At 41.1% G+C, this 16,190-nt stretch overlaps 1 protein-coding gene across 9 annotated transcripts in view; it reads left to right on the top strand.

Annotated features, from left to right (window-relative positions):
* LOC309714155 (uncharacterized protein) overlaps positions 1-15,795 on the top strand; it is a 36,628-nt gene extending 20,833 nt beyond the window's left edge. For 5 of the 9 annotated variants that reach the window (XR_014278817.1, XR_014278818.1, XR_014278819.1 and 2 more), the window contains 3 exons: positions 6,881-6,986; positions 9,967-10,731; positions 14,352-15,795. Coding sequence is in view for 1 of the 9 variants with exons in the window: in XM_082546383.1 (XP_082402509.1) it covers positions 6,969-6,986; positions 7,868-7,960; positions 9,967-10,213; positions 10,661-10,731; positions 14,352-15,059 (1,137 nt within the window). In the remaining 8 variants the exon portion in view is untranslated. Of the gene's footprint in view, positions 1-6,845; positions 6,987-7,867; positions 7,961-9,125; positions 9,144-9,966; positions 10,732-14,351 lie in introns of those variants that run through there. The other 4 variants (XM_082546383.1, XR_014278821.1, XR_014278823.1 and 1 more) reach the window with 4 other exon arrangements.
* Positions 15,796-16,190: the final 395 nt, after the last annotated feature.

Below are 16,190 nucleotides of genomic sequence, written 5' to 3' on the forward strand. Positions count from 1 at the left end.
AGGCGGGGACCAGTGTTTATCATTACATATCTCTATTTTGCGTGTGACAAGTCTATCATTCCCCTGTTATTCATAGACCTCGGTAGAGGGTTTTTTTTTTTTTTTTTTTTACCTCTATAAAAGTTAATTGACTCTTTACAGTGACCCACTATGGTTAATAATAACATGTTCAGTCATGAGTGAAATCAAACCTTTTCTTCACTTTAGCATTTAACATTCCCAACCATATAATATGATACATTAATCGAAACACAGCTACTAAAACACAATTTTCTTAATGCAAACATCAGTAACTCAAAATTAGCAACCAAAGGGTTCAGTCTGCAGTTCACACTCCTGTGAAGCTACAGCCTCCCCCTGAAAACTGTCATTCTTCTGTTATTACAAAACAAACCAAAGCAAGACAAAACATCCACCCTTCTTTTAGAGGCTGGGTGAATTGTTTGTGAACATCTACTAATCCTAAAGTCGGTACCGTTTTTCTCTCAGTACCAAGTCAGTTAAAACTTTTAGTCGTCAGTCCATCACAGTCCAGTCACATGCATACATCCACACACATTCATACCAGATATTGCTGATAATGGAGTCTGACACGCAACCTATTCAAGCCTCCATCACCAGCAAGATGACGTCATCATTTTAAAGGAAACAGTTCCTTGTTTGTTTGGGTTTTTTTTGGACTGGATTGACTCGCTGCAATCCTTTTAGGCTCAGGACTTCTCATTCGATCAGTGTCCCATATAAGTGAATTTCTCCCAAGCCCATTATAATCATCGAGAAAAACACTTTGCGACTGTTTTCAGTAAGAACATTTCATAGCGCTTTAAAGTTCAATCTCTCAGGCCTGGATTAAGGAGCCGATTTGTTAAATCAGGAACTCACAAAATACCAAAATATCACCACCGGTGGATCATACCTCTCAGATGTTCTTATCTCAGTGCACTGTAACGAAAGCAAAAACAAACGTAACCAATAAAACACTCATATAATAACAAATACTGGGGCCCATTGCAAACATGTCCAAGCATAAAACCATCCTTCTCTCTCTTAGAGAAGGAAAACAATCCAAACCTCAATGATAGAATCAACCTAGTGTCAAACAAAACCCAAAGATCAACCAAATATTGTGTAGGCATACAGTTACCGAAACTCCTTTTTTTGCACCGACAAAAACATGTCGGATTTACTTGATTCAATAGTGGACAGTGGTTACCAGAGGTGTGGACTCGAGTCACATGACTTGGACTCGAGTCAGACTCGAGTCATTAATTTTATGACTTTAGACTTGACTTGAAAAAATGTTGTAAGACTTGTGACTTGACTTGGACTTTTACACCAATGACTTGGGACTTGAATTGGACTTGAACCGGTTTACTTGAAAAGACTTGATATTTTACCCCAAATATAAAATTTAACATGCATATTATATAGAGATTGAAAATGTGACGTCATTCACGGGTAGAACCGCAAAGGATTCTGGGAACTCGTGGCAAGAGGTACTAGCGCACACAGACTTTCAATTGAAATCAGTTATACAGCGATAAAAAGAAACACAAAAATGTCAAGAAGCTGTTGTATTATTAACTGCAATAGCGGGTCGCATGACAGCCACGGGAAGCCGACGGGTAAAGAGATCGGTTGTTATCGGATTACGTCGTTGAAGAGAAATTGTTCGAGCCATGTTTCCGAAGTAACAAAGACGCGACGGATGGCCTGGATTGCAGCCATTCAAAGACCAAATATAACGTCCCAGAACCCTCCAGCTCACAGGTTAGTCTGCTCCAAGCATTTACACGAAGGTCAGTGTTTTTTAGTAGTTAATACGTCATTTTTCATAAAATAATTGGTGATATAGGTTACAAGCAAGTCTGGCGCTGAACAGAAATGGTCGCGCTATGCTCCTTTGTTTATTGTGCATAAATAGTGAATTGTCCTGACACAATATTGCGTTTCGCTTCTGTTATTATGGTACATTGACAAAAACATATACTTTTATTCACAGGATAAAACTGTTGTTTTGTATCACTAATTGTCCAGTACGATTACAGCATACAATATTATTGTCACTGCTACATTTCTGTGATGCTACCAGAAATTATTTCCACTACTAATTAATTATCGTTGAGCTCAAAGGTCCTATTAATAAACGGTTAACGAATGTGTATTTATGACGACGATTTGTGAGACTGGTAAACTTATGATATGTACGATGGTCTTTCGTTCTACACTGTGCGTTTCAAGGTCCTGCACCCATCCGTCGGTAAACTGTACCTGGGCTTGTTGCAGTGACCTGAAGTTACTAAACTTCATGAGTGTATGCACTCACTCCAAGAACCGTATAATTATAAATATGCATATAAATATGCTACGATGAGATAGCTGACTTCATCTAACTAGCAAATGTTGTCCAGGCTACGTTGGTGATGCAGTTTTTTTTTTAATGTGTATGATATTTTTGTCATGCGATTTTAAAGCCGGTCCTACAACCGCATCCAAGAATAACATGCAGCTTATCTCAGAACTGTCGGTGAAAATTATTCTTGGAGCTAGGTTTAATTGAGCTGCATTTTAAAGAGGTGCAATTTCACAATTTGTGTATATTTTCTAAGTTCACTATTGTGTCATGTGTTGAGAAAAACACAGATTTAAAAATTACATGGTCTAATATTTACATTTAGCATATAACTGCAACATGCTTTTTTTCGTTTTTTTGAATGACTCGAAAGGACTTGAAATTCAAAGTTTCAGACTTGTGACTTGACTCGGACTTTTACACCAGTGACTTGAGACTCGACTCTGACTTGCCTGACATTACTTGAGACTTGACTTGAGACTTGAGGATAAAGACTTGAGACTTACTTGAGACTTGCAAAACAATGACTTGGTCCCACCTCTGGTGGTTACACACAAACGCTTTGCTTTGGCAGAAATTTAAACAACTGGGTTAAATCAACACAACCTTTTCATATTTTCTCCGGAATAAAACTCACACCGTTCATTCATCATTTTCACTCTCTACCACTGCTCCTTGTTAGGCTGTGTTAAGCACAGTGAACAATTCAGTGGAGGCCTTGAGCCATAAACAGACATCACGCACACGCATTGTTTTCATTACCAAACTGCAATAGACCCTGTCCCCTAAATCAACACAAATGCCCTCTGTGTGGCATGAAATGCATTTAACCAATAAACAATCAATGGCGTCTTGTTGTTGTAACCGACTCCGTATTTAGATGTTTGTGTGCAGCATTTGTTAGTAAAGCATTCTTCATTGCATCAGCGTGTGTGTGTGTATCACTCTTCATTCTGAGTCTGTGCATGTAGATGTGTGTGTTTGTGTGGGTGTTTGTGTTCATCACTTTCCTGTTGTGGTGTTCTGGGTAAACCACGGCCTGAAGCGTGCCCTTGGATCCTGCCCTCCTCCATTTCAGTATGTTTACATCCATCGGTTCTGCTGCTCAAAGTTCTGTCCATACTGGTTCTGGCCCCAGTTGGGGCAGTCCTTTTCTCCAGTGTCCTGCATCTTCTCCTTGTTCCGCTCCTCCTTAACTTGACCCTTTTTCTTCTGTAGCTCCTTCAGGGTTTTGATACGCAGCTCAATCGTCTGGATGTCCGTGCCAAGCTCCAGTCTACGCTGCTGCTCCAGCTCTTCCTCTGTTTCTCCCAGCCAAGTCAAGATTTTTGTTCATGTCAGAGGTCCTGAGCCTGCCAGAGCTCCCAGTGCCCAATCACTCTTTAAGTCTGGGACTCTGAGCTGCTGGGATCTGCTAGTCGCCCATCAGTCACAGATATCCCATATATGAGGAGTCCGTTTCTGTGCTTGCAGAAGTGCGGCTGCTGTCCGTTTGTTGCAGGTGGAAACGGCTGACATCCAGAGGGTGTATATGAGAGTCTGCAGCAGCAACCTCCCCAGTGGAAGACCTCAGTGTTTGTTCTGTTAGTTTAACAAAGGCCTCAGGGCTCTCTCTTGTTAGATTATAATATTATTTTATGCCATGTTATACCCCTAACTAAAGATTGTGAATTATTATGTAGTTTTAGTTTGCATTATTCTCCTGAATTAGAAGAAGCTGATAACTATTGCATTCGTTAAACTGATTTGCATTACATTAGACTGCTGATTTATTGTGGATGAATGATATTGTTTTATGATGTTATAAGAAAATACTGTTTGCAGAAAGTCATCGCCTTATTTGTCTGATTAGAAGAGAACAGAATATACTGGAGTTTTCTGCCCCAACTCAGCAGGAGCAGATAAACGGGGAGCCAAGGTTGTAGCTTAGGCACCGTGTGAGAGAAAGCATGTGAATGTTTAGGCTTTTATGATAAGGTGGGAGAACCAGAGGCTATAAGAGTTTGAGCAATGCTCCACCATTTTGAGATCTGAGGCTGTCTGCATACAGTGTCCATCTCCCACGCGTGTGATCATTAAAATCATCGTTTGACTTAACCCGGCCGGACCAGTGTTGTTATTGTGGTTTTTTCTCTTGTCTCAAGCATGCAATGTCTTTGAATGGCTGCAATCCAGTCGCCTCTTTGTTACTTCGGAAACATGGCTCGAACAATTTCTCTTCAACGACGTAATCCGATAACAACCGATCTCTTTACCCGTCGGCTTCCCGTGGCTGTCATGCGACCGGCTATTGCAGTTAATAATACAACGGCTTCTTGCCATTTTTTGTGTTTCTTTTTATCGCTGTGTAACTGATTTCAATTGAAAGCCTGCGTGCGCTAGTACCTCTTGCCACGAGTTCCCAGAATTCTTTGCAGTTTTACCCCTGAGTGACGTCACATTTTCAATCTCTATTGCCCAGTAGAATTAAAGCATACAATATTATTGTCACTGCTACATTTCTGTGATGCGTACCAGAAATTATTTCCACTACTAATTAATTACCATTGAGCTCAAAGGTCCTATTAATATTGGTTAACGAATGTGTATTTATGCTGTCTTTTTCTTTTCTTTTTTTTCACTTAAATGACCTCGGACAAGAAAGCCTATTTTTTCTGTTGTTCAATACTGAAGGAATTTAAACTTTATATGCAGAACATTGTAGAATATTTTTAAGGTTATCTGCTATAAAAAGCCAGACCAGGAAAATCTCCTTCATGTTTTTCTGTTTTTTATTCTCAGTTACTTTCACACAAAGGCATCTGCTGTGATGTTCACAATTCTGATGAAGTCAGTACTGATAAATGATCAGAATTATAATATTTCTGACTGTCTGCGGCTAAGTTGAATCGAATCGGGACTTTGAAAATGGATTATAGAAATCAGTGATGATACCCAGCCCTAGTGAGCAGCCTAGGCACGACAGAAGTGGATGTAGCTGTAATAGGAAAAGAACTATTGCTAACTTTTCTGTTAAGGCCTGATCCCTCTGAAATTCATAGCCAGTGCTCTGACACGGTGTCATCAATCTTTGAATGCTGAAAAAGCACAGTGTATCCAGAAAAACACATTGTATTATATAAATTATTATAAAATTTGTGTGCGCCTAACTTTTGTGCCGGTACGCCTAACTTTTTAAAGTTCTAGACTAACTTCTAGACTAGACTAACTTTTTGCCATGGGCGTACCGGTACGCCTAACTTTTTAAAGTTAGGCGTACCGGTACGCCCATGGCAAAAAGTTAGTCTAGAGCCCTGTACCGTCATTAAGAAGCGGCAAAACGAATGTGTCTACGCGAGCTAATTTGCGATGTGCACCGCTGGCCTGGCCATTAATTTTTTTTAATACACCTTCTCAGATAATTTCACTGCGTGTCGTGCCCAGGGCTGTACTGGGACAAAAATCGCTCTGGGCATTTTGACTACAGACCGGCCCACCAGGTATTAAAGCCATAAAGCCTTTGAATGAAAACAAACACTGTTGTGACAGTGATGTACAGTCTTGTTGGTATATGTATGATTTCTATACATTTTACATCAGATAAAAACTTTGGTTGTAAGCTTCAGATAATTATTTAATAACAGCCAGACATTTTAAATGAGAATAAGAAAGTATTTTTATGTGCCCCACTGTCCCTGTCAATGCCCTACCTGGTCCCCTGGCAAAGTCCCCTGCACAGTTACCAGCTGTCAGCTACTTAGAAAAGGATCCTGGTGTTATTTGTCTCTCAGAAACAGTTCATAACTTCAACTCATTCATGTCACCTAAAAGGTAAACCTGTTTCTCCATCACCTGTTCAGCTCTGATGATTCAGTAAGGACATCTCCTGGTTTCATCTTCATGTTTCCCTCTCATCCAAACCGACATCATGACCAGCAGGTTTACAGCTGTGGCTCCAGCAAACTTCAGCTGATGCTAGAAAGTAATATTGAATAAATTCGAACACCAGCTGATCAAGCTTAAACGTGCTGCTGTTGTTTTGCGCGACATCCGCTGGTTTCTTCTTTCTGGCGCAAAGTGGGCGATAAACAAACAAGAGAGACGATCAGCTGATCATTGATCAGTTTCATGATTGAAGTAGAAACGGGAGAGGGAGGGGGGAGAATGAGAGAAGAAGAGGCAGCTGTGCAGCGTAACGACAGAATAAATCCAGCTTTGTGTCTTCATCATTGTAGCTAAAGTCCGGGACAAACTGTGTTCCTTTCCAGCTCAAAATGATACCCATAATATTTTCTCTGAATACGTGACGATTCCATTTTTATGGGACGGTCGGCAACTCTACTAACTAACTAACCTTATGAACAAAATAAAGTTATGGTTTATTATGGTTATGCCATCAGTTAACCCTTCGTGTATCAGCTGTGACACGCATGCCCGGGGTTGCCGACCCTGTTCATAGGTATTGTTGTCACTGAGTGTAGTAATGTTTATTTGCTCTGCTTCTTCTTGTCAGGGATAAAATACATATCTATACTTTTTGTGTCCCAGCTGAGTATCAGGAGGAGAAGAGTCTGGTGGAGCAGCAGAGGAAAAGTTTCAGCCATTTGGACTCAGCTCAGCCACTACAGAGGAAACAATGACTTCAACACAGGAGGTGAGAAAAATATCACAGTTACTGTTATTGAAACTGTGTGCACAGCTGGTTGTTAACAGCAGCTTTATATTTTCCATCCTGGGCTCCTCCACACATGCAGAATGTACGTCACAAACAAAAAACACAAAAGTTACAAGAAAATACAAAGACCATATTTTATCAGCACACATTGCAAGAACAATATCATCAGTTGAACTCTTGAATTTTTCATGAAGTAAAAGATTTTCTCCAGTGATCAATATTTCTTAAGTTATGTCATTTTCATTCCAACTCCCATTGTAACAGTCTAAGGAGCTTGGAAAGAAAAGCGTCTGGTCTTCTTTAAGTTGCTTGAAGACGTTTCGCCTTCATCCAAGAAGCTTCTTCAGTTCTAGGGTCAACTGGTGGAGAGTCCCAGATTTAAGCCCTGTGGGAGTAACCCACAGAGAGGGGCAATGGACCCCCTGATGATCCTCTGCCTAATCACATGAGCCAAGGTGTGAAAACGGGTGTGGGTCACAATCAGCCAGGGTTTCGGGTGAGTTCATTGTGAAACCTGGCCCCACCCTATCATGTGATTTCCTGAGGTCAGATGGCCCAGGATAACTAGCCCGGGTTCAAGGCTCACTAGAGCCCGTGAGAACACCGGACTCCCGGCAAATCGTTTTCAAACCCACCGCCGTCTTTCGCTACTCAGGTTAAACATGATATATAAGTCACTTAGATAACTTAAAAATATTATTGTTTGGCTTTTTTTAGTATTTTATTTGTTCCTGAGTAAATCGGTTTGGCTGAGATTAAAGTTATAGTTTTTACACAGCTGAATAAACGTCAAGCAGACAGCTGATTATCAGAAGTGTGAGGTGCTCGAGAATTTACTCTGTTGTCCTGTTACATTTTAGATAGCAAGGAGCAGACGGCTGAGTTTATTAAACTTCACCAAAAAAATCTGCAAATTTCAATCAAATTTAAAAAGCTATCATCCTGTCTTTAAGGTATGTGCTAACTAAAAATAAACACTTAAAGCTGTAAGCTAATGATAGTTATATAAGAGCAGCTGCATGCTGGTGCAATAAGCTGTACGTTTTATGTCCAATGGATGCATGATCTGATTAGTCGACTATCAAAATAATCGTTTGTGGCAGCCCTACAGCACAGCCATGTTTTTGTCTGTAGAAACCCTTGTTGCATTTGAAATATACAGTGGGGCAAATAAGTATTTAGTCAGCCACCGATTGTGCAAGTTCCCCCACCTAAAATGATGACAGAGGTCAGTAATTTGCACCAGAGGTACAAATCAACTGTGAGAGACAGAATGTGAAAAAAAAATCCATGAATCCACATGGTAGGATTTGTAAAGAATTTATTTGTAAATTAGGGTGGAAAATAAGTATTTGGTCAATAACAAAAATACAACTCAATACTTTGTAACATAACCTTTGTTGGCAATAACAGAGGTCAAACGTTTACTATAGGTCTTTACCAGGTTTGCACACACAGTAGCTGGTATTTTGGCCCATTCCTCCATGCAGATCTTCTCGAGAGCAGTGATGTTTTGGGGCTGTCGCCGAGCAACACGGACTTTCAACTCCCGCCACAGATTTTCTATGGGGTTGAGGTCTGGAGACTGGCTAGGCCACTCCAGGACTTTCAAATGCTTCTTACGGAGCCACTCCTTTGTTGCCCGGGCGGTGTGTTTTGGATCATTGTCATGTTGGAAGACCCAGCCTCGTTTCATCTTCAAAGTTCTCACTGATGGAAGGAGGTTTTGGCTCAAAATCTCACGATACATGGCCCCATTCATTCTGTCCTTAACACGGATCAGTCGTTCTGTCCCCTTGGCAGAAAAACAGCCCCATAGCATGATGTTTCCACCCCCATGCTTCACAGTAGGTATGGTGTTCTTGGGATGCAACTCAGTATTCTTCTTCCTCCAAACACGACGAGTTGAGTTTATACCAAAAAGTTCTACTTTGGTTTCATCTGACCACATGACATTCTCCCAATCCTCTGCTGTATCATCCATGTGCTCTCTGGCAAACTTCAGACGGGCCTGGACATGCACTGGCTTCAGCAGCGGAACACGTCTGGCACTGCGGGATTTGATTCCCTGCCGTTGTAGTGTGTTACTGATGGTGACCTTTGTTACTTTGGTCCCAGCTCTCTGCAGGTCATTCACCAGGTCCCCCCGTGTGGTTCTGGGATCTTTGCTCACCGTTCTCATAATCATTTTGACCCCACGGGATGAGATCTTGCGTGGAGCCCCAGATCGAGGGAGATTATCAGTGGTCTTGTATGTCTTCCATTTTCTGATGATTGCTCCCACAGTTGATTTTTTTAACACCAAGCTGCTTGCCTATTGTAGATTCACTCTTTCCAGTCTGGTGCAGGTCTACAATACTTTTCCTGGTGTCCTTCGAAAGCTCTTTGGTCTTGGCCATGGCGGAGTTTGGAGTCTGACTGTTTGAGGCTGTGGACAGGTGTCTTTTATACAGATGATGAGTTCAAACAGGTGCCATTCATACAGGTAACGAGTGGGGGACAGAAAAGCTTCTTACAGAAGACGTTACAGGTCTGTGAGAGCCAGAGATTTTCCTTGTTTGAGGTGACCAAATACTTATTTTCCACCCTAATTTACGAATAAATTCTTTGCAAATCCTACCATGTGGATTCATGGATTTTTTTTTTCACATTCTGTCTCTCACAGTTGAAGTGTACCTCTGGTGCAAATTACTGACCTCTGTCATCATTTTAGGTGGGGGAACTTGCACAATCGGTGGCTGACTAAATACTTTTTTGCCCCACTGTATGGTGGTAAGGCAGATGTCTAACAGTGTGCAAATCTCATTGTAGCACATCATTGTAATGTGATACTATCGTCAGAAGGTGGTGGCAACACACCTACAACGTGTTTGTTGACTCTTTGATTCCACTAATGGAGTCAGTTTGTTCCACGACTGCATTTCACTCACTGACTCTGTTTGTATCTCTGTCACTGCAGGACCAACATGGAGCGAGAAGTCAGCGCTCTCAGGAGGCCGACAAACCTCACAGAAGAAAGAGAGAGAAAACATACACCTGTGACGAGTGTGGGAAGGGTTTTACCAAGGCTGGGAGCTTAAAAACACACCAACTCTTCCACAGTGGAGTTAAAGCATACAGCTGTGAGTTGTGTGGAAAGTCTTTTACCCAGACTGGAGACTTAAAAAGACACCAACTCATCCACAGTGGAGTTAAAGCGTACAGTTGTGAGTTGTGTGGAAGGTCTTTTACTTATAGTCACGCCTTAAAATCACACCAAGTCATCCACAGTGGAGTTAAAGCGTACAGCTGTGAGTTGTGTGGAAAGTCTTTTACCCAGACTGGAAGCTTAAAAACACATCAACTCAGACACACTGGAGTTAAAGCGCACAGCTGTGATCAGTGTGGGAAGGATTTTGCCCATCCTAGAGGCTTAAAAATACACAAACTCATCCACAGTGGAGTTAAACCATACAGCTGTGACTTGTGTGGAAAGTGTTTTACCTATAGTCAGTCCTTAAAATTACACCAAGTCACCCACAGTGGACTTAATGCGTACAGCTGTGATCAGTGTGGTAAAGCTTTTGTGACATACAACGAATTAAAGCAGCACATGTTTACCCACACTGAAGAGAGACCTTATAAATGTGACCTGTGTGAAATGGCTTTTAAAGATCCACGTTCCCTGAAAGTACACCAACAGATCCACACCAGAAAGAGACTCTACAAGTGCAGTTACTGTGAGGTATGTATTTATATTTTTTACAATTTCAGTTACTGCAAGTATTATGTGAATGAAATTTTATTTCAAAGCTAAATGAGACATGAAAATGTCATGTACAGAATAGGGTGTGTATTGGTAAGAATCTGGCGATACAATATCTATCATAATACAGGGGAGATGATACGATATATTGTGATACTAAATACCAGACGATATTTGTGTTTAGGACTGAATTTAATTAGGAAAACTCACAGTAAACAGTCCAAACTGTTAAATGCTTGACATGAAACATCTAAAACAAAAACACTCTAAGTTCAAAATGAATGGAGAAATTAACATCTGCCTTATGAGAAGTCAAATAAACAAACAAAAACTACTTTACTGAAATATCAACTATTTCTTTAACATGAAAAAAGGTAAACAATGTAACATGTTGTTACTTACTAAGTACTATGATTGTAAAATACTTATCCAAAAACTGCTCTATGGAGCATCAAAACAAAGCACTTTTTATGTGACCTTAACATAAACAAATATAAATCAAAAATGAAACTGCTTGAAGAATCCATCCAAGTAAACATTAACAAACAATGTAAAGTGCTATTACAGCTAAGTGTTAATAAAATAAAGTACAGCTCTGCAGTGTCCATCAATGGAACACTTTTAGTACAACCTGAAAAAACTCATCTAAATAAAAGTGCTTATGAGACTCAACCAAAATACCAAACATTCTCATATCAGAGATTTTACATGTTAGTGTTTTCTCAGTGCTTATTTTTCAATTTCCAGATCTTTGTGCAGGAATACAAGCTGGTCGACATAGTCAGCTCTCAGGACACTTCTCTGTGCATTTACTATGTCTCCTGCAGAGGAGAAAACTCTCTCTGCAGAGACACTTGTTCCAGGAATGCATAGGAAACTCCTTGCTACTTTGGATAGTTGAGGGTATTACTGTTCATGGTCCTTCCACCAACTGAGAGGATTTCCTGTGAGAGGCAAAGGGCTCTCATCTCTATACCTCTTGATCTCAGCTGCAGCAACATCATGTTCTGATTTTGGTGCAGTATTGTCACTAGTAGAGGCAAATGTAGCTCCAAGCAAGTCCACCAATGCACAGGAGGTCCTCTGTCTCTTTAGGGGTGGCCGAGGGATGGAGTCAAAGCTGTCTTTGTTATGTGGGTGATGAGCCTCCTCTGTGGCATTCTCTTCCTCCACTTGTTTGTCAGTCTCCTTATTCTTTTGCTCCTTAAAAACATTAAATTCAAATAGTATTAATGTCACAAAGTCAAAATTCAAATCCAAGATTCACCCTGTTCTGCACTAATATCTGATGACAAATGTCATCAATATACTTTTTTTTTTTTTACTTTATTCACTTCAGTTGAATTTCAGTTGAATTTTTCCAAGTAAATTCATTCATTTATTTACTTACTTTTTTCCCTTCTTTATCACAGTCACTCACCACAGTGTCCAACAGTCTGGAATAGGTCTCACTGGTCTCTGCTTCAGACAGGAAGGGCAGGTCCTTAAACTGAGGATCAACAGTTGATGCCATCCATAGTGTCTCCCTCTCATTTACATATCTCTTTCCCAGATCTTCTGCTATGGCAGTCTTAATGTTCCTTACTGTCGGTGTATCATCAACACTTTCTTGTGCACCCATCACAAGCTTGGCATGAAGAGGAGCAATGATGGACAGGGTTGGCATGCCCTCCTCTGACATCACCAGGGTGGCGTCCTTCATAGGCTTGAGTGCCCTGACAACTTCTTTTGCACATGTGATGTCAGACTCACTTAATGTGAAGATTTCTTTTTCACTCTTCCTAACTTCTGCAGAAAGCAGAGCTGCACAGATGGCTGGTTGCTGTTCTAAAAATCGTTCTATCATATCATAGGAGCTGTTCCATCTTGTTATTACATCCGAGATCAATCTGTGAGCAGGTAGCTGAAGGAGGCGCTGTTTCTGCTTCAACTGATTGCTGGCTGTGGTGCTGCGCCAAAAAAAGGCTGTTACACGTCGGATCCTCCCGAGAAGTCGCACCACGGATTGTATTTTCAGTGCTTTCTGTGAGGCGAGATTCAGACTGTGTGCAAAACATTGTATGTGCGTTATGCCTGCAAGTCTAGCCGCGAGAGCCATGTTTGGTGCATTATCGGTAACAACAACAAGGTCCTTTGCGTTCAATCCCCATTCAGCCACAGCATCAGTTAGTAACGCTGCAATGTGCTCACCTGTGTGACTGTCATGCATGGCTCGGGTTTGTAGTACATGAGACTGAAGGTTCCACTGGTCCGTTATGTGATGTGCTGTAACAGTTACGTACGATTCAGTGGCTCTCGAAGTCCAAGCGTCGCATGTCAAAGCAACTGTCTCTGCCGAGCTGAGAGAGTCCAGCACTGTCGCTTTGACTTCTTGGTACAACTTTAATAGAGCGATGTCCGTGATGTGTTGTCGGGAAGGAACGGTGTAACGGGGCTCCAGCGTTTTAATCATATTACAAAATCCTTTATTCTCCACAACACTCAGAGGGCGCATGTCTTTGCAAATAAAAACAAGTACTGACTGCGTTATTTTTCTTGCACGAGTTGAAGTTGCTGGTAGTTTTGAAAAGTTAACTTCTTCAATTGTCCGTTGAGCGGGATCACCTCGTTTCGTTTTAAAATTAGCATTTGGCGCTACATCGCTATGGTGTCTACACACGTGTGTTCGTAAATTCGTGGTATTACCCGAATATTTGACTCTGGCGGTGCAGATTTTACAGACTGCATAGCTCTTGTCATAGTCTTTACTGCCTTCTTTTGTCCTAAATCCAAAATAAGTCCACACATCAGCTTTGAAAGTTGCTGGGGCCGGCTGTATCCTCTCCTCTTCGGTCATCAGTTAGCTAGCACAATTGGCCACACATCCACTGTTCTACTTCGTTGGTTTTTGGCAAACTAGACGCTTCTACAGTTATCGCGAGACCTCGTTTTTCCGTAACGTAAAGGCGGTAAAAACTGCCATCTCCAAACTCCCAGACCCACTCGGCGAAGTTGTCATGCTCCCAAACACTCCCCTGTCCACCAGTCTCTCCACCAAACATTGTTTAATTTCCACCTTCTTAGAATGCAACGGAACATCCACATTGAATAAATTAGCCACTACTAACAAATCTGCTTTATTGCACCGCTCCAACTTTTCAATGGAGGGCTGTTGCGCAAAATCATCCATGTCAAACGACATCATGAGCAAAGCAAAAAAGAAAAACACAACTCTGCAGACAACCAACCACATCCAATCACTCTAGGTCCGCAAAACTCGCGCCCAATGCATAGATGGATGACACTCTCCCTTTTTCCTCAACTCCCACATTGACGGTCCCCCCACCGTAAACATCAAAAGGAAACAAATTACACGAACGAAAAAGGGACGAGCCCCTAGGTTAGTATCTTGTAGCATCCAGAGGTTTAAACATCAATCTTCCCATTAAGTAGATTACCTAAAAATGAAGAGTTGTTTTCGCCCAGTAAGCTGAGCGTTATAATGTAAACAGTAAAATGTAATTGGACGTTGGCAGAGATGCTCTTTATTTAAGGAAATGTTCAGGATTAAAATGTTGAAGCAATTCCCCGACTTACACTGTGTTTGTGTCTTTGTTTAGAAACAGAGCGACACAGATGGATCCAGTTCTCGACCCTGTCATCACTGTGGTGGTGGGAAAGACTTTCGCTGTGACCTTTGTGGAAAAACCTTTAATCGGCAGCGGAACCTAAAATGGCACCAACGTAGACACACTGGAGACAAAATGAACTACTGCAAAGAATGTGGGAGAGGCTTCCCCACACGGAGTCAATTAAAAATACATGAACTCATTCACAGTGGAGTCAAAAAGCACGTGTGTGACCAGTGTGGGTCATCCTTCACCACTGCAAGTGAGATTAAAGTGCATAAACGAGTCCACACCGGAGAGAAACCATACAAGTGCAGACACTGTGACGGAAGCTTTTCACGGTCAGGTAGTCGTAACCTTCATGAACTTACACACATTGAAGGGAACTTCAGCTGTGACCAGTGTGACAAGAGCTTCAGGAATCTCAGTTCATACTCCGAACATAAACGATCCCACGCTGTAAATAAACAGTTTCACTGTTACCAATGTGCAAAAACATTCACTTCATTATCTGCTCTGTGCAAACATCAGCGTGATCATGCAGGACTGAAATCACTGGATCACAATGAATCTGATGGGACAGAAAGATCCTCTTCTGGTTTCAGGGTCGGACTTAAAAACCTTGAGGCTCCACAGAGTTCAGCTGGAGTCTCCTGTAGAGAGTGTCAGCTGATGTCACCCTTGGATCTGATGAGGTAGCTCTGCTTTCTGGACCTGCAATTAATAATCCTGCCTCTTAAATTTATGAAGTTGCAAAGTATTGTCCTCCTTCCTTTTTCTTTTAGTTTTCTGTCATTTCTTAAAGATTGTTTTGCCTGAATGTTGAATCTCTCTCTCGTGGTTTGATCAGTAAATCTCATGTGGCTGGCTGCACTTAGAGGGAACCTGCTATACTGCACATGAATTCAATTTTGCATTAGATATTGTTGAATTCTTCTTTATTTTGTTGTATCCCTTTATGGATGTGTAAAGGAAATAAATGCAGACATAATGGTTTACTACTGATCTAGCTAACCTATTCCACGAGCACAACATGGCATGGGCCAAAGTCAGGAGAACTAAGCTACACACTGATTGGTTGCTTTTCAAGCAGCTGTGTGATGCATACACAGTTGTCATTAGAAAGGTCAAAGCTGATCATTTTGTTGTGGAGACTTATAGGGGCTATTTCAAACAAATAGCCCCTATAAGATTTGGGTGACGATAAAATTACCTTGTACATTGTGAATGGGTTAAATGCAGAGGAACTATTTCCCTATGGGGACTAACACGCACACTTGTAATGAAACTGTTGTTTGGCTTAATGAACATTTTATGATGTCCCTGAAACTCTAAATCAGGGGAGTCAAACTCATTTTACATCACAGCTTCTGTGACCTTTAGTGGGCCAGCCCAGTGAAACTCCCCTTTCTGTCAGTAATGAAATTACATATTTAACTGCTTTTATACACAACAAATGAGAAAGAAAGAAATCTGTCAGCATAATTGTTTGGACTTGAATTGTGAGAAATAAATTTAGAATTGCAGAAAAAGTTCTGACTGTACAGTTGTTGTTTTTTTTAACCCTATAAGATAAGATAAGATGACCTTTATTAGTCTCACAGGTGAGAAATTTGTGTTGTTACAGCAAAAGTGCAAAGTTATGTAGCAGAAATTAGAAAACACTGGAATGCAATAAAATAAAACAGAAATACAAATACTATATACAACTGAGTAGGAAAATACAACTTCGTCAGAAGAAGAATTGCACATATAGCAGTCTTATTGCACATGTGTGTGTTTGATCAGCTGCAAAAGTCTTTGTTGTGGAGTCTGACAGCAGTGGGGAGG

The sequence above is a fragment of the Aulonocara stuartgranti genome (genome assembly GCF_965226115.1).
Source record: "Aulonocara stuartgranti genome assembly, chromosome: 9".
NCBI classification, from domain to species: Eukaryota; Metazoa; Chordata; class Actinopteri; order Cichliformes; family Cichlidae; genus Aulonocara; species Aulonocara stuartgranti.